This window comes from Notechis scutatus, chromosome Z (assembly GCF_049901735.1).
Source record: "Notechis scutatus isolate UNSWTSFEM ecotype Mainland chromosome Z, rNotScu1.2, whole genome shotgun sequence".
Taxonomy (NCBI): Eukaryota; Metazoa; Chordata; class Lepidosauria; order Squamata; family Elapidae; genus Notechis; species Notechis scutatus.
The window spans coordinates 101,196,255-101,220,806 of record NC_142025.1 but is presented as its reverse complement, the minus strand read 5'-3'; the positions used below and the strand labels follow the sequence as shown (position 1 = coordinate 101,220,806).

Below are 24,552 nucleotides of genomic sequence, written 5' to 3'. Positions count from 1 at the left end.
AATGATAAAGGGTTTATACAAGCTTGATTAGGAGGGACTAAGCCATAAACAGTTTTTTCTTTTATTAAAGTAGAATCCAAGCCATGATCTAAGGAGGGAGCTAGCAATTTCCCTCCAAATAGGTGAGATGATGATTCATCATTATCCAGCAACTTAGTTTGTGTATCAAAATCCTTATCTAGGTTTGTATTGGATGCACAAGAAATTCTGCCTTTGGAGAGTATATTACTCCAGAGAGTGGGTCACAATGTAGATATAAATCCCCCAGAATAGTTTTCCTCTCTTGGAGTTGCCTTAAGTGGTTAGGGTAGGGAATTATTTCATATCTGATCTGTTCTCACTTAAATCCAGCCAAGGCAAAAAAGAATGTCAATGTTGAGGTTTGTTGGTTTAAAATCTGTTCTGGGGATCTATTAGTTGAGTATTATGAGTCACCATGAGAGAGGCAGGAGTATTTGCATTGTCTCTACACTGGAATAGTGGTTTTTGTGATAATATTCCTCTGCTCTTGGCAGGAAGCTGTATCCATAATCAAATGTGGAGAATGTAGTTGAATAGGGGTGAATTGAGATATCTAAAAATTCTGGAAAGGAAAACACTCTATTTTTGACAAGGGGTTTCTCCCTACCTGAACATTTTCTATAAATCACCTGGTTTATTAAAGAGAAGTCAAAATCTTTTAAACCCCAAAGAACTAGGTAAAAAATATGATATGGATCCACATCTATATGTTTGGGACAACAGTTTAGAAGCTCTGTTGTGAAAGATCCCTAGCAAGCAAGTTATTGAAAGGAATAGGCAACAGAGCCTGGTTCTTTTGAAACACTTTATAATGTAGGGTTTGTTAAAAATCAACTTGGGTTGATTTTTATTAACAGACCCTACATTATTGGTTGTTATAGAGTTTGTTAATAAAAATGATATCATCAGAACCTACATAAGATATCATTAGCTATCATTGGAACCTACATACGTTTATCAGGTTTGGATTGAATATTATTGGATGAAGTAATAACAACTACAAGTGTAGCAATCCTAGTGGCTAGAATAATCTGTTCAGGGTGCTGATTGGATACCTTTTCCTTAGCGTTCCCTCCCCATCTCACCTGCTTGTAATTGATGGAAGGTGGTGCCACAAGGAGTTATAAAGAGGAAGCTGATCCACGGGATCCTCCACCCTTTTCAGAGAAGAAGCAGAGTCTTCCTTTCCTGAGGTAAGAAACTTGTTCTTAAGCAAGGATGTACTTACAACTTGGTGAGAATTATGGGTGGTAGGAAGGGTAGAATTTCGTGTTGTTTTCCAACCTTGTCTTATTGCTTCCATAGCTTCCTTTTATACTATTGAATGCTGTTTGGGCTATTTCTTAGTCACTTCTTTCCTTTGGTAGTCCTTTCCCAAAATAATCTTGCAAGCAACTTAATTCAACAAGCAGGTTCTCTTGCAGTTTAATATTTGATGTGGTAGTGTTATCTTCTAAAGTCAAAGTTAGGGCAGTTCCCTTTGCCTTCTTCTTAGTAAAATAGTCTTTAATTGCTTCTTTGACATAAAACTGGCCTTGTCTTCATGCAAGCCATGCTCTCCTCACCATGAGTTCTAGTCCTGTCTTGGGAACAGAACTTTTTTTTAAGAGAAATTATTCAATAGGTATTTTAATTTCACTAGTCCTTCCAAAGCCTATAATATGAGGATTTCCTCCTGTCTTGAAAGTCACAATTAATAATAATATATAAAAAACAAGAGGCTAAAGCAAATGAAACTAAAACACAAATGAAGATTTCCCTACGCTTCCATCCCTGCTCGTTTTTGTACTATTTTGTCTAAAAGCACAAAAATGAGCTGTGTGGAGGTGTAGGGAAATCTCCCCCTGAATTTCAATTGGAATAAAGAGTATAGCAAAGCTAGAGAAGGCTATCTACACCTACTCTAATAACTCAATTTGCTGCACCCCTCAGTTTGTTTCCAGAGCAAACCTTAGTTATCAAATTAACCCATTTTCTTTAATAACATGATACACTGAACCATAGTCTAATAAAACAGGCTTAGTTTGCACAATACATTAAGGCACAAAAATCCAAGCCAACATTAAGCTAACCAAGTTCATCAAGATTGGTCTTTCATTACTCTTAACAAACCAAATTATGCAACAGTCCATTACTGCAAAGCTGCAGGGACCACTCTAGCAATGCAACTCTCTGAAACAAATGGGTCAGCAGTTCTGGAACTGTCCTCCTTTTTACTTTCTTCTTTCAAAAGAAAAAAAAGGTCACCCTGATTATTTTAGGGGTCATGTCATTTTCTCTCCAGGATGGAAGCCTTTAATTTAGCCCCCAAATTGAGGTGTCTTCTTTTGCTTTTGAAAGAATATAGGGCAGATGGGACTTCTCCAACTATCTTCAAATTGTTTTTGGCTCTTCACAGGGACACTAGTTGGCAAGAAGGGGTAGCAGGCAGTGTGAGGAAAGGTATCTGACCCATTTTCCAAAATCTACCCTGATCCTATTTCAAAATACACCTTTTTTCTGTTTTAATTATTGAACACTGTAGTAATATTGTCTGGGGATTGCTCTCACTTATTTACTTAATATTTTTTTTAAATCCCACAAGGAAAAATACTTAAAAATTAAGGAGGATTCAAGGATGTATCTGCACTCATGATATCATAGTGCAGAAACTCGACATCATAGAGAACCTACCTATGTTGTCTTGACAACCAGCTAGAGTTAAACATTCAAAAAGTGCTTGTGAGAAATGGATAGGCTTTGTCTTGCAATTGAGCACCATCAGTTTGAGATCCTCTAAGACAACCATTTTATATATATATATATATATACATACATACACACAGTAGATGTGCTTATAAAACTTAAAAGAAAAACACAAGAAAAAGCATTCTAGAATCTCAAGTATCAAGGCAAGAACTGGGTGAGTGAATGAAAAAGGGAAGTTGTGGAAGGGAAAACAGAATCCTCAGATCTAGGAAATTTGCAAATGCATACCCAGGAAGTGATAGGCATATGTGGACAATAGAGGCCAGTAGCAAGGAATTGAATTTTTTCTCTCTCTCTCAAATAGGGCACGAGAGCTGTAAACTGCTAAAAATATTCCCCTGATCTGACAGAAAGAGAGAAGTGGCAGAAAATCCCAAAAATATGATGGAGCCAAACGAATTTCCTGAGGCCCCTACTCTAGATATAACTGAAGATGCGGCTGAGTCACCAGATACTGATGATGCTGATGAAGGTCCAGATTCCCAGGATATTCCGGGTTGTTCTGAGGCTGCTGATGCACAAAATCCTTTGCTGAACAATGGTGAAAATAATGCCAACCTGCTTTCCTTAAGATCTGGAAGACAGTTAAATCCACCAAGAGCTGATGTACCCAAGCCACTAGATTCTAGTATTTCCGTATTGATCTATAATGCTATTGCCAGTTCCCAGAAGAAGTCTGGTATTTCCATGCAAGCTCTTAAGAAAATCGTGACAAACAAGGGCTATGACATGGTAAAAAAGAAGCACTATTTCTTGAGGGCTCTTAAGAATATGGTCGGAAAAGGGCAAATCTGGCAAGTAAGAGGCACTGGAGCAACCGGCTCATTCAAGATCAATCCTGACATTGGAAAGAAGAATCCACCAAAAAGCAAAGGAAAAGGTCCGAAGACCAAACATTCAACCAAGAATAAAAAAAGATCTGCCATGTCTAAGAATGGCCGAGAAGCTGGCAAGAAGCAAGCGAAGGCAGATGTCAAGAAAACCTGTAAAAGAGGCAAGGCATCTTCTGCTCAGGCTGCCCCAAGCCAGGTCCAGGTGTAAGCGAAGAAGCCCAAGCTATCTTTCACCATGACATCTGAAGCTTTTTGACTAATAAAGCAATCACTGTATTTGAAATTCAACAATGTCTATATCATTTCTTTGAAAAATAAAGCAGATCATAGTTATGGGAGGGAGGTTGTGGGATATATATATAGTTATGGAATGTACATAAAAATACAAGATAATTGCCAATACTCAAATACTTCTTTTGGAAGTATTTTGATATATCTTCCACAAAACATAACACTAACTTGAGTCAATGGGATCCATCTTGGGAAATACATTAGGAACAACCTTGCTGGTATGCCTTTAAGTAAATGACAATATTGTGAATGGTTATACCCATAATGCAACTATTTTCAAATAGCAATTTAATTCCCCCCTAGCAATCATTTCATATGAATCTCCCCACAACATGCCTTCAACTTTACAAATGTGCCAGCTAGTCCCACCATCACAAAGAAAACCCCTATCCTTGTCTTAAAATATTGCATTAAAATTATTTCTGTACTTTTCCAATTTCGACACAATGCTTCTTCCAAAGGAGAAATAATAACATTCACTCTTTGGGAAACAAAACTTGATCTATTTTGTAGATCATTTATGTCAGCTCTGCCACGTCAGACTTTCCAAAACAGATGGAAATTCCTATTCAGATTGGAATATTATAACCAATACATAGACAATTTATCTGCACAGTTGTTATATATTTCAAAACATATGTGGTCAAAGCACATATTTTTATATGCTTAAATGAAGGACTGTCTCACAGCACCAAAAGACAATCCTGTGAGCACTTACTTTCTGATCAGTCAACCTGCACCTAACAAAGTAGGCCAAGTCTTCCCTGACAAAAAGCATAAAGATTTCTCTCTGAAAAGGGTAGAATATCTTGTGGACCAGGTCTCTAGGCCTAATCATGTCAGATATCTCTAATATAGTGTTTATTATGGGTTTATTAAATTTGTTTGCTACCTATCTTGCCACAAGGTGGCATACATCATTAAAATGAAACCATAAATATATGAGTATATAAAATATTGCAATTTCAATAAAATACAGGTTATAACAAAGATGGGGAGAAAGGGAAGAGAATCTATAGGGGTTGGGTTGGGTGGGAACTGCTATTACTCAAACAAGTACTTCCAATGTGATATTCCTCCATTAGAGCCCCAAGCCAACTGGCAGGTCTTCAGGCTGTTTGAAAGGTTGGGAGCAAAACTCACCTCAGGGAGCAAAATGTTCCAAAGGGCCAGAGCAACAGCAGAGAAGGCATTTATCCTGGGCCCTGGTAGCCAGCATTCCTTGACTGAAAGGACCCACAGCATTCCTCTCTGCTGGCATGGGTGGTGCAGGCCTGTCCCATATGGTTGAGGTGGTTCTTCAAATAACCTGAACCCCTGCTATGCAGGGCTTTATTGGTAATAACTAAAACCTTGATGTGTATCCACAAGCAAACTAGCAGTCAGTGCAGCGCTCAAAGCAGTGCTGTAACATGGACCACTCTTGGAGCCCCAAAGACTGTACATGCCCACCACACTACACCAGTTGAAGCTTCTGAATGCTCTTTAAGAGTAGATCCTTGTACTTCCTTCCTTCCTTCCTTGCTTCCTTCTATAATTTACCATACAATATATAGAGAAAAGGAAATTTATTATAGCACACACACACACACACACACACAATCATTTTTAACATTTCTCCAAGGTTACAATCCAACAGGATAAACACAGCTTTCATTTCTACATTATAAACAGCACATGTTCATAATATAAAAGTAACATATACAGAAGATAGAATACATTCAGAGTTCCCATAGGTTTTTCCCATGTTACCTTATTTCTCATTACTCTTTCCTTTTCAAATAATAGGCACAATAGACATTTGAATTACGACGCTTTATTTTCTTTTTCCTTACACACAGCTTCAGCTATGGAAACCTCATGTCATCACTGACTTTTCACTACAACAATTGGATGGATCAGACTGTTCAGTCTTGGTCTTCTTTTTCCTTGACCTGCTTCTTTTCCTCTTCCTTTGCTTGCCAAGTTTCTTTTTCTTAAGGACAGCTATTGCCTTTCTCCTCTTCCTTCTCCTCCTGCTTTTCCTCTTTCTTCTTCTCAGTACTTTCAACATTATTTTACTAATCCCATAGGAGCCTGTCAGTCCACGCCCAGTCAACTTCCTCAACAATCCTTTGGCCACCAAGGCCCTCAAGACTCTCTTGAAATGGTTCTTCCGCTTCTCCAGGCTGTAGCCAGTGGCTGCAACACTCTTTTTGAGGGCTTGCAGGGAGACACCACTGCGTTTCTCAGTGGAAGCCACCACTTGGAAAATGAGTTTGGAGACACCACGCTTTGGCAGAATGAATTTCCAGGGAAAAGAAGGCTTACCTCTATCTTTTGACTTGTAACTAGATAGGGTTTTCATGTTCAGGCCTGAAGAAGAGGGTTGAGGTTCATCAAAATCATTATTTGAAAGTAGTTTTGGGGCAAAGATGTTGGCTGATATTGGTTCAGGAATGCTTTCTTCTGAAGACATGGCATTAGTCAAAGAAAAAGTCATCTGTTTTTCACTTATGGTACCCATTTTCTTCTCAAACTTAGCTTGGCCTGCTATTTCCTCAACATGACCCCAAGTTTCAGGGTGGCTTAGCTCACTTCCTGTCTTTCTATTAGTAGAGGTTCCCTCCTGAGTGCCACGTTAGTTTACTCTGATGGTTCTTCCAGGAATCCCCAAGACTGACTGACTGCCACAGAAAGTAAGATGTTGGATGGGATTCCTGTGCAAGGCCATCCCCCTTTGCCACAGTTATGAGAGCAGTGGAGCAAGTGCTTGAAACTATTGCAGAGTTGCCATGGGAACAGGTAGATAGATTGTGGTATCACAACTACTCTTGTGATGCCTTCCTCTCTGTGTATTATGTGTTTATATGTGTGCCTCTTGGTTAATGGTTTAGCCAGGGGTGTCAAACTTGCGGCCCACAAGCCAGATGCGTCACACACTGGCCACGCCCACCCCTGGTTTAGTGAAGGGGGGAAAGTTACAATATGTCACATGACAAAGTGATGTCACGAGTTTGACACCCATGATTTAGACTGACTCTAAGTACCTATCACAAATGGTTTAACGTTAGAAAAAATGAAGTTACCTCACTATTAAGCAAATATAATAGAAGGTACAAATTCATAAAGTTTAGCTAGAATGGAAGGAGATTTTGAAATGCAAACACACACTGGAGGTAACAGGGGAGATGGTGACATTAGCATAAAACAAAATATTTATTCATTTTTACATTCAAATATAAATAAAAGCAAAGACAAAAGATAGAAAGAAAGCAACTTACTCTGAGGTGCTCAAGTCCCTCTTGTGCCTACAATTTAAAGAAACAGAGAGGCATTATATCCAATTAGAAAAAAAGCAAATCATTTTATTTTTCAGTAATACATTTTTGAGAACTACAAGCCTCCCCTGATGAGAGACAGTGTGGCATAGTGGTTTAAAGCTCCATGGTAAGAACTAGGAGACTGTTCTATATTAGCACACTCCAAACCCTGAAATCCTATTGGTCCACACAGACCGCAACCTGATTGGACAACGGATCGGCCGTGATTGTGCACTAAGAATCACCCGCGATTGGCCGAGCCGATCGTGGGAGATTCAAAGCCCTGTCATTGGCCGGCGAGCCGCAGGCAAGTCCTGTATGAAGGGCTGCCGCGGAGCGCAGGTCTTGTACAGAACTGTATACCTAATAAAGAGCTGAATGTTCACTTTTGGTCTCGCGTCTATGTGGGACCCGATCTACCCGATCTAACACTGGCGACGAAGGTGGGATCGTGAGACAAGAGACCAACCAAGCACGTGGCACCGCGGCACAAAGCGACCGATAAAATGGCCAGCAGCACCGCACCACCCGCACCCTTCAACCAGGCTGCTGAGGATTGGGAATCCTACACTGACCGATTCCTAATGTTCCTGGAAAGCAGCAATCTAAAAGATGCCAACGAACAGAAAAAAAGGGCCGTATTCCTGACACACTGCGGGCCCGCAGTGTTCAAGATGGCAAAAGCCCTAGCCAAACCCAACGACATAAAAGAAATGGACTGGGACGACCTCGAACCGTTGCTGCGGAACCACTATGCCTCCGCCGTGCCTACACTCATCACAAGGCATGATTTTTACCGGCGTGACCAGAAGGAGGGTGAGAGCATCAGCAACTTTGTGGCTGAGCTGAGGGACCTCAGAGGCATGTGCGGGTTCACCGACATGGACGAGGCCCATGCGAGACTGCGTCGTCCTCGGGCTCAAGGATCCCATCCTACAGAGTTGGCTGATGGCAAGGGGCAACATCTCCCTCACCGACACCATCACCGAGGCAACTGCAGCCGAAGCAATGAGGAAATCAGCGGCGCGGATGCAGCAGGCAAGCGCAGCAGACCGACCGGCCGCCATCGAGACGCCCCCAGCACTGGAGAGACATACAGAGACCAGCCACCGGGTGAGCACCACCACCCACCACGGCAACATCGACTCTCAATCTGACACACAAGATGAGGAGGAGGAGATCCACCAACTCCAGGCGGAACGTGACCGGCGGGAGCGGAGAGGACGTAAGTCGGGGTTCCAATGTGCCAGCTGCAGAGGCCATCACCCCCGCTCAGAATGCCATTTCTTCGATGCTATCTGCCGGCATTGCGACAAGCGGGGGCACATCGCCAAGGTATGCCGGAACAAGCGGAACTACAGCCCCCAACGACGAGATGGCAGCCCCCGGCGACGAGACGGCACCCCCCAGGGCCAGAGACCACCACACCGAAAGCCGATGGAGCCGAGACGGCCAAAGCAAGCGGCTCAGGGAGGCACGACGGAGAGAGGAGACCCATCAGCCAGTCGTCATCGGCCATTCCTCGACCATCAACGCCCGGAAGGTACACATGGAGGTAGGCATCGAGGATCAACCATATGAGATGGAGGTGGATTCCGGATCCTACCTCTCCATGGTCTCCTGGTGCACAATCAAACACCTAGTGCCTACCATCCGCCGCCACGAGCTGGAAACCCAAAAGCTGACTCTTAAGGACTATCAGGGAAACCGTATCTCTGTAGTCGGGACTGGACATTTCAAGGTAACCTTTAAGGGACACACCAAGGTGCTGCCGCTCACCATCTTGGACAGAGACCACCCAAGCCTGCTGGGGCTACAGTGGTTCACACCGTTGGGCATCAAGGTGACGGGCATCCACCACACCGATGAGGCGGACTGGGAAGTGACGCTCGTGAGGGACTTCTAGGAGGTCTTCGATGACACCCTAGGCAAGTACCGGGGGACCCCAATCTCTTTCAATTTAGACCCAAACATCGCCCCAATCCCCCTTAAGCCGCAGTGAGTTCCATTCGCGCTCAAGCCCAAGATCGATGAGCAACTAGATAAGCTCATCGCACAGGGGTTTTTAGAGCCGATTGACCATGCCCGGTGAGAGACACCCATAATCACCCCCATCAAGCCAGATGGGTCCATAAGAATTTGCGGTGACTATAAGGCCACCCTCAACCACACGCTGCAGCCTAGTGCCTACCCCGTCCCAGTAGTACAGCACCCCCTGCACTCACTGGGGGGAGGCTGGGTCTTTGCAAAGCTCGATCTGGCACAAGCCTACCAGCAGCTGCCTGTCGATGCCACTATTGCAGAGGCACAAACCATCGTAACCCACTGAGGAGCATTCCGATGCAACTGACTTCCAGAGCCTCATGGAAAGACTACTCCAGGGGATCAAAGGGGTGGTGCCCTATTTTGATGACGTCTTGGTGGCAGCTACAAACAAGACACAATTGGAGACCCGCCTAAGGGAGGTACTACAAAAATTCAAAGATTCGGGACTTAAAGTTAAAAAAGAAAAATGTCAGCTGTACACCGAGAGGGTCGAATTCCTGGGGTATCTCCTAGACAAGCACGGAATCCACCCCACCGAGAAAAAGCTCAGAGCCATCAAAGAAGCCCCTAGACCAAGAAATAAGGTGGAACTGCAGGCTTTTCTCAGACTCATTAACTTTTATAATGTTTTCCTACCCCAAAAGGCAACCGCGGCGGAACCTTTGCATGGGCTGTTGGATAAAACAGCCACCTGGTCCTGGGGAAGCAGAAGGAGAACGCGTTCAAACAAACCAAGGACCTATTAACATCAGACACAGTCTTTATCCAATACAGCGAGACCCTGCTGTTGACGGTAACATGTGCTGGGTCACCCTTCGGTGTTGGGGCCATCCTCAGCCACACGCTGCCGGACGGAAAAGAAGCACCCATCGCCTTCAAGAACACTCTCCAGACCGGAAAGAAATTACAGTCAGCTGGACAAGGAGGCCCTAGCAGTCATCTCCGGCGTGAAAAGGTTCCACGAGTACCTCTACAGTAGGACCTTTTCAATCGTTACTGACCACAAACCGTTACTAGGGATCCTGGCAGGGAACAAGGCCACCCCGAACATCCTATCACCCAGGATGACTAGGTGGTCCGAGTTCCTTGCTGCCTACAGCTACCAGCTGACACACCGGCCCAGCAAGAACATCTCGCATGCAGACGCGTTGAGCCGCTCCCCCCTGCCAGACTTGGAGGATGACCCGGCACCCACAACAACAACCCTGCACATTGAGACATTACCCAACCCACCCCTGACCATGTCAGACATTGCCAGAGAGACTAATAAAGACAAGCGGCTGGTGCGAGTCTTGGACTGGGTAGAGAAAGGGTGGCCGGAAATCGACGGAAACAAACAATTTAAAACCTTCAGAAACCGGCAAACTGAACTCTTCACACAAAAAGGTTGCATACTTTGGGGGGACACGGTTGTGATTCCAGAGACTTTGCAAAGAAGGGTATTGTCTATGTTGCATGAAGGGCACCCGGGCATTGTCAAAATGAAAGCCCTGGCCAGGAGTTACGCCTGGTGGCCAGGGATGGACAAACAGATCGAGACCTGGGTAGCCGCATGCAAAAGCTGCCAGGAAACCAGACCGAACCCCCTCACCGCCCCGACTCTGGAATGGGAAACCCCCAGGGGCCCCTGGTCCAGAATTCATATAGATTTCGCTGGGCCTACCAAGGGACACACGTTCCTGATCACCGTCGATGCTTACTCCAACTGGCTGGAGGTAAGCACCATGAAAACCACAACCACGGAAGCCATCATAAAAAAACTAAAACTGTTTACCACGCATGGGCTGCCAGATGTGCTAGTATCTGACAACGGCCCACAATTTACTGCAATAACATTCGAGAAATGCGTTAACAGCGCCGGCTCATCCGGCGGCGAACAGGAGGGCGGAACGCATGGTCAGATTCACAAAAAACACCATACAAAAGATCGAAACCGGCGACATACAAGAGCAAATAAATAAAATGCTTTTAATACAACACATTACACCCAAAACCACCACAAACAAAATCCCAGCAGAATTGCTCATGGGCAGAAAACTAAGATCCCCACTGGACAGGCTACACCCCACATATAACCCAAGAAACCCCCAGACTCATCAAGCAAACACCGAATGTTCAACATAAGAGACACCGTCTACGCCAAAAACTTTACAGGGGACCCACTCTGGGTACCGCCACAAATCACCCAGATAACAGGCCCCCGGTCCTACCAACTACAGACAAGCGACAGACGGAGCTGGAAGCGGCATATCGACCAGCTTAGGTCAAGAATAGCCATTGACAGCACGACAACACTGCCGACAATGACTAACAAGGAAACCAGAAGGGGGGGGAAACCTCAAACCATAAACAAGAAGAAGAAAACCCTAAAGCGCAAACAGAACACCCCCCAACCAGAATAAACGAGCTCCAAACCATAATAAACCAGTCTTACTCACCGGTAAGTGATGAACCCACAGCAGACGAAGCTTCACCTGGAAGGAGCAGCCGAGCCAGCTCAACCAGCCCGGAAAGACCAGGCAGGAACGGAGGAACCGGCAGCTCAACCAACCCGAGTAGACTGGGAGGGAGATACCAGCATAAGCCCAGCTCACCCTTCCAGGCGGTTCCATCCAGGGATACAGGAGTGACAAAGAGCCCATCAGAACCGGTCGACGACCAAACAACAACTGAGCCACGCAGGTCAACTAGACAGGTACGGAGCCCCACCTACCTGCGCGACTACGTGACCACGCTACGTCGGGCGAAACCAAGAGGGGAGGGGTGTTCTATATTAGCACACTCCAAACCCTGAAATCCTATTGGTCCACCCGGACCGCAACCTGATTGGACAACGGATCGGCCGTGATTGGCGCATTAAGAATCACCCACGATTGGCCAAGCCGATCGCGGGAGATTCAAAGCCCTGTCATTGGCCGGCGAGCCGCAAGCAAGTCCTATATGAAGGGCTGCCGCGGAGCTCAGGTCTTGTACAGAACTGTATACCTAATAAAGAGCTGAATGTTCACTTTTGGTCTCGCGTCTCTGTGGGACCCGATCTACCCGATCTAACAGAGACTGTGAATTTTTGTCCTACCTTAGACACAAAATGTCAGGTTCCAATTAATGCAACCATCATAAACTGAACATCGAGACATTTTAATTTCTCAAAGAACAAATTTATTAAGCTACATCATCTTGGCACTAACTAGCCAAATTCAGGCTTAACACAAAGCCAGCTGGATGACTCTGGGCCAGTCACTCTCTCACAAACTTAGGAAGAAGGTGAGGATCAATAACTTCAAAAATTTTACAAAAAAAACTGCAGGGACATGCCCAGATAGTCACCAGGCATCCAAAATTACTTGCAGGCCCAAGTCCTCCTCCACACCAATCCCCATATTCTCAGTTTACTCCCATACCCAATAAGAGGCCCGCAGCCTATTAAGTTATTGTTATGTTTTGAAAAATGCTCCAACCCTTGTTATGTTTTGAAAGATGCTCGTAGACTTAATTCCAGTCCATGTAAGGAATTAGAAGTTATTTCAAAAGAGAAAATTTATTTGAGAATATTTCTGGGCAGATATTAACATTTCTTTAGTTTCAAGATGGTTCAATTCTCTCTGCAACGAACTTCAGTGCTTCTAACTTTTTATGCATTAATTAAGCCTCAGTGGAAGATAATTTCCCACTGGATCTTTCCAATATAAATGTTACTGTTATTAATAAGGGGATTGATATGGTCGATAAATTGTTGGAGAACTCCTTCCTTGATTACACCACTGATTACCAGGATCAATTCAGTTGAGGAAAATACCCTCTTCCTCCATGTGCATCCTTTCAAAGCTCTTTATTATGGAGAGGAGCAGAACTATCCCAGTTTAATTACAGGTACTCCTCTTTCAGTGACCATTCAGTTACAATGGCACTGAAAAAAGTGACATGACCATTTTTCACATGACCATTGCAGCATTCTCACGGTCACATGATCAAAATTTGAACTCTTAGCAACCGGTTCATATGTATAATGGTTGCTGTGTCTTAGGGACATGTGGTCCCTTTTGTCATGCCCTTGTTGGAGTCTGACTCTGAGGGGGAGATTGAGGAGCTGACAGGGAGTGGGAGTGTGGCTCCGGTGGCTGTGGAAGAAACAGGCGAAAGGCACGGTCCGGCTGGGCATTCAGAGGAAGACCCAGGGCCATCCCCTCTTCATCCTAGGGCGTGCAGGGAGGAACGGAGAAGGGAGCAATGTGTCTTACAGGAGGGGAAAAGGCCCTGATCTCTTTCATTAGCTGCAGCTGGGAGGATAGGATATAAGTGGGGCATTTTAAATAGCTCTTTGCTGGGAGCAAAGCGTGCTTTATCTTGGTCAAGGTTTATCTGGGTTTTGGTGTCTTCCCAACTGTGGTTGCTGTGTTATCTTGTGGAAGTCTGCAATTTATCATCCTGGCCTGCCATGTTAATGACTCCAGTGTGGTTTGTGTTGGGTTTTTTAAAATTTCTAATTATGTTTGCTTTTGGTTCGGACTGCATTTACTTTCTTCATAGACTGTTTTTTGGAAGAGTTTGATATCAAGTCATGGATAATTGGACATTGAGGCCCACGTTGGAGGCATTAAAGGAAATTTATTCTACTTTTGTGACTGTGTTATTTTTGTGTCACGCCCCGGATCATCACACCTTTTTACAACTTTCTGATATACAAAGTCAATGGTGAAGCCAGATTCACTAAACAACAGTGTTAATACTTAACAATTGAAGTGATTCACTTAACAACTGTGGCAAGAAAAGTGATAAAATGGGACAAAATTCACTTAATCACTGTCTCACTTAGCAACAGAAATTTTGGGCTCAATCGTGGTCATAAGTTGAAAGTTATCTGTATTTTTATTTCTACACATAATTCAATCCTAGCAGAGGCTGGGTAGACATTTATTTTTAATGTTTTAATGTGAATCCTACTTAGAATGAAGGGTTGGATTTGATACCTACTAATTAATTTTACAGGTAGTCCTTGACTTATGACAAAATTTCTGTTGCTGAAGAAAACAGTTGTTAAGTGAATTTTATTTCATTTTATGATCTTCCTTGCCAAAGTTGTTAAGTGAATTACTGCAGTTGTTAATAAGTGAATTACCATTCAGTGAATCTGGCTTCCCCATTGTTTTTGTTTGTCAGAAGCTTAATAAAATATAATCACATGACCTTGGGACACACCAATGGTCATAAGTATGAAATAATTGCCAAGCATCTGAATTTTGATCACATGACCATGGGATGCTGCAATATGTGGTCATAAGTGAGAAAGCCACTCATAAGTCACTTTTTTCAGTGCCATTATAACTTTGAACGTTTACTAAATGAATTATTGTAAGTCAAGTACTACCTGTACTACCTGATTTTAAATTAAATTGGTTTGAGTTCTTGGGAAATATTATGAGGCTGGATTATATATCTTGGTAGCTGCAGCATTGTATCAGATGGAGACACCTACCTTCTTCCTGAAACATAACTGAATACAACCCAACATACTTATAAAAGAAAGAAGTTGACGTGAAAACGAGAAACAGAGAGAGAGAGATGCAGAAATAAGGAACAGCCTTCTGAGTCATTCTGTATTTTGCATTCTTATTTACTTCACAGGTACCCAAGTATGTTAATAATCTCATATAACTTCCTTTAGTAGATGCATGCCCAACTTACACGCCCTCTCTTCTACAGCACATGATGTAGGCCAAGAGTAGGAAGAGTAGAAAGCCCAAGAGGAATGGAAGAAGGAAAGTAAGTAAGAAATCGCTGAAAAATATCCTATCAGGAGCATCATCAGGAGGATTAAATTCAGTCCCTTCTTCAAGCACTCCATCTCCATAAACTGGCACCATTTCTGTATCATTTATAGTTGTAAGGTCTATCTGAGGAATACAAGAAAGAAAAATGAGAAGAGGGGTGACACTTTAGACCCAGGAATTCCTTAATTGCTCTCCCTTTCCCTCCAATGCACAATTTTCTCCAACATCCTCTCACCAAAGTAAGGTTACACCAATCAACTTGGAATTGAGGATTGAAGTGATCATAACAGGTAATGACAGGCTGTTGCTCTAATCTGCATCGGTAAAGGTTGTCAGGTGACTTTGCTTCTGTTAAGCATGTAGTGAATTGATCCTTGGACCCCATTTTGACATAAACCCTGAGGGACAAACGTAGAACATATTAATGATTATAGAGTACATCCTGTTTTTTTTAAACTTGAAATCCACTCTTGGCCACTGAGTGATATACTGAGGACCACATTCCAATAAACAGATAAGATCAGAATGAAGAATTGGGAAGAGTCAGGATAGAAAAAATATATACCTGAATTGAATATAATTGCAATAAAATTTAACTTCTTCATTGTTGGATTACTCAATTATATTTAATAATTTACCACCTCAATTATTACTATTCAATGGCAAATTTTAGAGGGGCTCCAGAGGCTGCACCCAAGGTTTTTGAGAGAGAGCGCACACAGGTGGCCCTGATACTTCAGACTATATACGGTACTCTTGCTGGAAAACATAGATAGGAGAGAAATCTGCACAATGAAGTAAATTAAGTCCTCCCAACCAAAGATCTTAATTTTGCTATAATCTTACCTCAGTTTCTTGAGCAAGTGCTACTCAGAATTTTAACAACTGTGCTTTGGTTGTCATTTCCAGCGTCATGTTTCTTACCCTTCTTTCCTGTTTTCAATTGGCAAAGGTACACGGCCTCCCCGATCTAATGCTGAGGTAATATTGACGACAGTCAAGCCTTCTTGCTCCCACATTCTATCCACAGCTTTTTGGAAAAGTTCTTGGGCATCTTTTGGAAGCATTTCCTCAACATCCCAGTTCTTCACAAGGAAATCTGCTTGGTATGGCATATCTCCATCTTCAGGTAAAGGACAGAAAAAAGAGGTGGGGAAAAGCAAGTGATTTTTGAGGGATTCGTGGCATGCTTAAGAAAAAGTTAGAATATTGCCTGCTTTAAACAAGCAGACAACCTGCCTTCTCTCAAAGAGACATTAATATTGTAATGTTAACTAAGGGATTTTTCATGACTCAAAACTAGAAGTTTCAAGCCAAGTTAATCAAAGTTTACATCTATGTTAATGCTATCAGGTATTTTTTATTGCATACAAACCATTTACCTGGAGATAATGAAACACGTATTTCCATTGCTTGCCTCACAGTCTCAAATGTATATCTGTTATAGGCCATTACCTACAATAGAGAAGCAAGAGGTTTCTGGGTTACTGTACAGGTATTTGTTCTTCTCTCTCTCTTTATATATCTACTAGCTGATAACCTGGTGTTGCCCGAGTATTTATTTATCGCAATCCTGATTAAACAGGAAAAGGAATGAATTATATCTATAGTGTCAAATCAACGTAATAGTAGAGTATACAATTTTTTTAAAGAACCAATCCCCCTTACCAGAGTGGGCCCCCTTGTGGAGTACTGTGAAGCCATTACCATGGCAACTCCACTGTGCCGTACAGTAGAAGCCATTTTAAGGCACAACAGCTGTATCTTAACAGAACACGAGTCCAAAATGCACATTATCACTGTCAAAAGTACTGTGATTTAACACTATAGATATACTTCATTCCTTTCCATTTCAGCGGCCCAGGCATTCCAGAGTTATGCTGGAACACACACACACACACACAGGGACACATACAGACACACACGGGGGGGTATTGGGGTGATTTACCACCACAGTATTTTGTTCCAGAGTTTGGTTGATATTGTTTGAGGCGTTTCAGTGTTATGCTGGAACACACACACATACACACACACATACACACACACACACACAATTCTTTCTTTATATTTTCTTTCTTTTATATATATCTTCTGAAAAGAAAAAATATATAGTTATTACAGCCAAATAATTATCTCAGAACACAAATACCAAGAGCAAATCTTTTTTCCATCAATTTGGAAATCTGAGATGAAGCTTCCAAGTATAGCGGACATTTCAGAATCAGAAAGCCAAACCTTATCAATGTTTACAAACCTGAAGGCTAGATTCTCACATCTTATTAACCAGATTTATTTGAAAAGAATAAAAGTTATCAAATCTCGAAAATTATATGCAAGTAATCCTCAAATTATAACAGTTCATTTAGTGACCATTTGAAGTTACAACAACACTGAAAAAGTGACTTATGACCGTTTTTCACACAAATTCAGACACTTGGCAGCTGACTCTTATTTATGCTGGTCACAGTTTCCCAAGCCATGTGATCACCTTTTGCAATCTTCTGACAAGCAGAGTCAATGGGGTAACTCGATGCATGCAATAACATTACTAATTTAACAACTGTGGTGATTCACTTAGCAACAGTAGTAAGAAAGATTGTAAAATCTGACAAAACTCACTTAACCACTGTCTTGCTTAGCAACAAAATTTTGGGCTTACTTTTGTGAAGGAGTCCTTTTACATATACATTAGCATGATTTTTCATTAGTAAGTTCATTGAGATAGCGATTCTTTGATTTATGATTGCCTCTGAAATAAATGGGAGGTAACTATTTACTTCCCTGATATTTTGGAAACTTATACTCTTTCCAGATTCAGAACACAGAAATATTAGCAGATTATAATTGATGGTTGAGACATCAGGCTAGAAATCAGGAAACTACGTATACTAGGCCTGAAGCCAGATGGAGGATCTTGAGTCAATCACTCTTTCTTGGCCCTATGAAGCAGATAAAGGCATAGCACTTCTGAAATTGCAACCTTTGTGATCCTCGTCTCATCCCAGGGGTACCCCATTGAGCTTCAAGCCCAGACATATTCAACCAAATACACCTGCTGAACAGTGGTGGGATTCAATACATTTTTACTACCAGTTTTGTGGGCGTGACTTGCTAGGCATGGCTTGGTGGGCGTGGCAAGGGAAGGATACTGCAAAATCCCATTCCCTCCCACCCCACTCACCTGCTTTCCAGCTCTGTTCTCCTGTGCAGGGCAACAAAAGAAGACCCAGCCAATCAGCTGGGATTTGGGAGGCAGAGATTAGATGGGGGCGGGGCCAATCAGAGATGGTATTGGTCAGTTCTCCGAACTATTCAAAATTTCCGCTACTGGTTCTCCAGAACTGGTCAGAACCCTGCTGAATACCACCTCTGTTGTTGAAGCTTAATCTAAACCAGATTGTAGCCCCCAAAACCTTTCACAAAATGCAGTTATGAAGTTTTTAAGTCCCTGCTGTGAAAGTTAATAAAATGCAGTGTTGAGAAAGCTTCACTTGAGAAGCTGGAAAACAAATATAACATTCTGAAAAGCGAACCTCAATGGTCTGTTTGCCAATGTCCTTATCTGTGGGAGATCCATAAAGGTATCCTATGTCAAAGGGGGTACGTTGAATGTAGCGTAGCCAGCGAGGCAAATCAGGGTGATGCAGAAGATTGGCATGGAAAGTGATGGGAGGGTCAAACGGAGGTTCTTCTGAAAAATTTTAAATGCAGTCCAAGTTAAATGTGGTTTTTCTCTCACAATAAAAGAGATACTATATTCTTAAATATCACATTTCAATTCTTACTATGTTACAGAGCCTCTGATTATGACATTGAACATGTAAACAAGTTAAATTCACTACTAACATGGGCAACATCCTGCCTACATGCTTTTATCTTTCTTGGTGACTTCAATCGACCTCACATTAACTGGACCCTAAACAAATGTACAGCTTGTTAAGAATAACATAGGTTACCTAACGTAGTTTGGGTAAAATAATATATATAGACTATGATAGTAAGTTTAAGTGTGTGTCACTTTAACTGCAAAGCATGTAATTTTGGGTGCGGCTGTAAATCGCCATAAGAGGGAGCAAGAGAACTGGATTGATTGCTGGCTTACTGGATTGCTTGCTGACGATGATGGATTGTTAATTGCGTGTTCTCTGCTGTTGCTAAAGTAAGAAAGGAGGTTTGACTTCTTCATATCTCTACTGCGAGGAGATATATTACTGGACTGATATTTGTAAGTTTAATGACCTCTTTTTCGACACTGGACTTTGCAACTGAATAATCCCCGGACGGACGGAACTAGTGTATGATATATGGACTGTTTGACTATGCTAAAAATCTTACTGGAATAAACTATTTAACTAGCACTGTGTATCTGTTTTACTGAGTGTAAGCTACAAAAATGTTTATCTCACATATTTGCGTGCCTGCCTGACTACCGTGCGGATTCTGCTAGGGTGTATATCCCTAACACAGCTGAACCCATATATGCAACCTTTTACAATGCTGTAACAAACCTGGGACTGGAACAACTAGTAACCAACAATACTAGACTTAACAACTGCCTTAATCTCATTTTCTGCAATAGGTTGAATTCAATTTACGGAATACAAATTAAAGAACCCTTTTCCAACAGTGACCACAACATGATTGATTTTTGTCTCAACGTATGTCCACAAATCATCATAACGATGGGATCCCCAATTATAACTTCAAAAAAGGCAACTATGATCTTATAGACAACGATCTCTCATCCCTTGATTGGGAATTTCTATTCACTGGATGCATTACTGTTGAAGACCATTTTTTACTTGAAGTCAAAAGAGTCATCAAACTATATGTACCAATAACAACTCCCAAAACCAAAAAAAACCAAATTACCCATAACAATAAGGAAGCTTCAATCCAAAAAGAAATCACTTTGGCGGAAAACCAAATCTGGTCACGTTGCCAACTTCAAAAGCCGATACAAAAATTTATGTCAGCAGATAAAGACTGAATGCACCAATTATCACATTAAACAAGAGGAAAACCTTCTATGCACCAATTCCACCCGCGCTTTCTGCAATTTTGGAAACAACAAATTAAAAGACTCAAGGTCTATCCCATCTCTGAAAGGACCTAATGGTGAAGACTAGCAACGATGACACCATTTAAACCAACCTCTTTAACACATTCTTTGGCTCAGTAATTGTAAACAGCAATGGATCATGCCCAGTATTTCCTAGTCAAACCACAGACAACTACAATGATCTAATACATATCGATTTTACAGAAGACAATATTGAAAAAGCACTACGCAATCTAAAATCATCTCTATCTATTGGACCGGACGGAATATGTGCCCACTTCTTTAAAAAGCTATCCACTGCCATAACCAAACCTCTAAGCATAATCTTTGAAAAATCTTTCAGGACCAGCTCCTTGCCAAACCTATAGTCACTAGCCACAGTCATCCCCATCTTCAAAAAGGGAGACCCCAGCCTAGTTGAAAATTACAGACCAATCTCTTTATGCTGCGTCACCTGTAAAGTCATTGAATCAATTATTAACCAATCCATTATCCTCCACTTAGAGACAAACAAACTACTCTCTAATAAACAATTTGGTTTCAGAAAAAAAACTATCCTGTAATCTGCAATTCTAACACTGCAAAAACATACGGACTATACAACTCGATCAAGGCAAAGCAATAGACGCATTTTACATAGACTTCTCTAAAGCCTTTGATTCAGTGGTACATGACAAACTACTCCTAAAATTAAAATCTTATGGTATCTCTGGACACCTGCACAACTGGATAGAAGCATTCATGTCAAACAGACAACAAATGGTCAAAATTGGGAGCATTCTATCAACTTCTGTACCTGTCAACAGTGGTGTCCCCCAAGGCAGTGTTCTGGGACCAATTCTCTTCATACTCTACATAAATGACCTCTGTGATCATATTAAGAGCAACTGCGTTCTTTTCACTGATGATGTAAAGCTATTCAACATCACCGACAATACTGCTACCCTTCAAAAAGATCTCGATTATGTATTAGAATGTTCAAACAAATGGCAACGTCAAATCTCAACAAATAAATGCTCTGTCTTACATATTGGCAAAAAAAATCAGAAAATAAAATACAGGCTGAATAGTCAAGACCTTGTTGATGATCCAAACTCTGTCAAGTACCTTAGAGTACTCATCTCCAATGATCTAAATGCTAGAGCCCACTGTAACTACATAGCCAAAAAGGCATTAAGAGTTGTTAACCTAATCCTGCGTAGCTTTTTCTCCAGTAATATCACACTACCAACTAGAGCATACAAAACATTTGCTAAACCAATACTTGAATACAGCTCATCAGTCTGGAACCCGCATTACGTATCTGATATTAATACAGTTGAGAAAGTCCAGAAATATTTCACAACAAGAGTTCTCCACTCCTCTACTCGTTGTAGAATACCTTATGCCACCAGACTTGAAATTCTAGATCTAGACAACCTAGAACTATGCTGCCTTCGGTCCGATCTAAGTATAATACATAAAATTATATACTGCAATGTCCTACCCGTCAATGAATAATTCAGCTTCAACCATAACAATACAAGAGCATTGACTCTGTGGTTTCTTCCCCAAACCCCAAAAACTTTAACCTTAGACTATCTACTATTGACCTCACCCCTTTCCTAAGAGGTCTGTAGGGGGTGTGCATAAGCGCACCAACATGCCTACCGTCCCTGTCCTATTGTTTCTTTTTTTCTTATATGTATCCATTTCATGTATTCATAACCATGCTTATACTTATACCTGTTATCTTATAATTGCTTGACAAAATAAAATAAAAAACTATTGTGGAGTTTTGAACTCAAATGATAATACTTGTACAAAATGAATATTTTTTTTACCCAAATAATTTGAATTTAAAATGGGCAGAATTTTCTTTAAAAAGGCTAATATGATAATAGCAGCAAACTCCATTAACAACTATTTGTTTTCTTTTAGATAAATACAATAGAATTTGTCTTTTCAGAATCAAGAATTGGACTAGGGTTATTAGTGCAACATTACTAGAATGCTTTTATTTCTTCTATTATTATCAGTCAGCCAGTATTGGGGAGGGGAGTGGTTTCCTAGAATGACTGGCAGAATACAGAAGATATTACATTTTCAACAGGTTTCTAATTTTGTAAATTTCACCAAAATATTATTTTATTTTGTATTAATTTAGTGACACAACGTATTCCCCTGCTTCTTACAATAAAGATCATGTTTTTCAGCTTTTGCAACTTTTAAATTGTTTGGACTTCAACTTCGAGACTTTCCTAGACAGTACACTGGTTGGAGAATTCTGGGAACTAAAGTCCACACAACTTAAAGTTTCAGAAACACTATTTTAAATCATGCAGACCCTTTTCATCTCATTGTGACCTCCAGCATCCTGAGATTTTACTGCTAGAATTTGGCAGCAAAATGGCCGCTTAGTAGGCTGGTTTTTCAGAGTTTTTTTTAAAAAACAGTATATAATAGGCAAACTATTCTCATTCTACTTTGAAAACCCATCAGATACTCCAAAATTACTTCACCCAAATTCTGCTATTTTGCCATCAAATACAGGCTGCTTTAAGGCTTTCTTTTTTAGGGATAAGTGGTATCTTTAAGAGTCAAAACAGAAGCAATTTGTCCCAGTTATTCCAGTAACATTCTGTTATCAATCTAAGGTTAAGAAATTGAATTATATTAAATGTATAACTCAAGCAATCTTACATTCATTAACATTTCAAAAACTATATTTACTATTGATGTAATGGTTTCCTTATTATCTAAGTGATCATAATGTTAACAATTTCTAGTTAATATAGCATAAATAGCACTGTACCTTGATAATATAACATATATACAACCTATAATACAATAAAACAATAAATTTGGGAGAAAAAAAATATAGTTTCTGATACCTAGGCAGGGGGTTGGACTAGAAGACCTCCAAGGTCCCTTCCAACTCTGTTATTCTATTCTATTTCTTACCTCAAAGGTTATATTTTTCTGGTCTGAGCTCCAGGAAAAATAAAACCATAGGAAAAATCAGAATAGCTCAATTCAGCAAGAAGTGTAAAAGTTCTGTCCCATTGCAACCACCTTTGTAATTTGATCACATGAGGCACAGCTGGGTAGTAACTGATGCTTTTATCTTGCAGGCAGGCAGGAAGGCAAGAGAGAAGGGTAGATAGGTTTTACTTGTGTGTGTGTGTGTGCATGAGAATGAGATAGAAAGAGATAGGTAAGTAGGTAGGTAGGTAAATAGGCAAATTACCTACCTATAGAAGGTGTGTGTGCACATGTGTGCATGAATGATACCTGTTACGAACTAAGCATAGAGGGGCCTTCAAATGTAATAGACTTCAGTTCGGAGTAAGTGTAGCACCTGGCATTTTCCAGAGTTTGATGGAGAGATTACTGTAAGGCATAAAAGGGGTCGTGCCATACTTCGATGATGTTTTAATAGCTGCCCCTACTAGAGACCTGTTAAAAAAACGACTCAGACTGGTTCTACAGAAATTCAAAGACGCTGGCCTAAAGGTCAAGAAGGACAAGTGCCAACTCTGTACAGAGAAGGTTGAATTCCTGGGCTACCTTCTTGACAAACAGGGAATTCACCCAACTGAAAAAAACTATCCGCAATAAAAACGCCCCAAGACCTAGGAATAAAACAGATCTCCAAGCCTTCCTAGGACTCATTAACTTTTATAACATCTTCTTGCCCCAGAAGGCGACTGTTGCTGAACCCCTGCATAGGCTCCTCGACAAGAAGGCTTCCTGGGTCTGGGGACAACGGGAAGAGCGTGCCTTTCAGCAAGTCAAGTACCTTTTAACTTCAGATGCTGTATTGATACAATACAACGAAACTTTACCTCTAACCATCACCTGCGATGTCTCACCGTTTGGGGTAGGAGCAATCCTGAGCCACATCCTACCAAACGGTACTGAGGCACCCATTGCATTTTTTTCAAAGACCTTGTCAAAAACTGAGAGGAACTATAGCCAACTTGATAAGGAGGCCCTCGCTATTGTAGCAGCGATCAAACGATTCCACGAGTATGTATACGGAAGACCCTTTTCCATTATCACCGATCACAAACCGTTACTTGGCATCTTAGCGGGAGACAAACCAACACCCCACATCTTATCGCCTAGAATGACTCATTGGTCGGAGTTTCTAGCCGCATACGATTACCAATTGCTACACCGCCCGGGAAAAGCCATTCCCCACGCTGACGCCTTAAGCCGCTCACCGCTACCTGAAGCCATAGACGATCCAGCTCCAACTCTAACTACGCTTCAAATCGAAACCCTTCCTTCTCCACCACTGACTGCACGAGATATCACCTTGGAGACAAGGAAGGATCCTTGTTTGGCACGAGTCCTCAGCTGGGTAGAAAGAGGTTGGCCTGACAACGAACCCAACGACACCTTCAAACCTTTCAAAAACCGCCAGACAGAACTCTTCTCAAAAAAGGATGCATATTGTGGGGAGACAGAGTCATCATTCCAGAGCGGCTACAGCA

General features: G+C 41.7%; 2 protein-coding genes across 4 annotated transcripts in view; both read right to left on the bottom strand.

Moving 5' to 3' along the window:
• Window positions 1-24,552, bottom strand: part of SGCA (sarcoglycan alpha) — a 66,529-nt gene that overhangs the window by 18,280 nt on the left and 23,697 nt on the right. For 2 of the 3 annotated variants that reach the window (XM_087945340.1, XM_026669683.2), the window contains exons 3-8: window positions 18,543-18,700; window positions 16,392-16,464; window positions 15,934-16,132; window positions 15,245-15,407; window positions 14,924-15,132; window positions 7,157-7,183 (exon numbers count right to left, since the gene is read on the bottom strand). In XM_087945340.1, the coding sequence (XP_087801466.1) occupies window positions 7,157-7,183; window positions 14,924-15,132; window positions 15,245-15,407; window positions 15,934-16,132; window positions 16,392-16,464; window positions 18,543-18,700 (829 nt within the window). The remainder of the gene's footprint in view (window positions 1-7,156; window positions 7,184-14,923; window positions 15,133-15,244; window positions 15,408-15,933; window positions 16,133-16,391; window positions 16,465-18,542; window positions 18,701-24,552) is intronic. The other variant, XM_087945341.1, reaches the window with a different exon arrangement.
• Window positions 5,752-6,399, bottom strand: LOC113413444 (uncharacterized). Its single transcript, XM_026669684.1, has one exon. It carries the CDS (start codon window positions 6,397-6,399, stop codon window positions 5,752-5,754), a length of 648 nt encoding a protein of 215 aa, XP_026525469.1.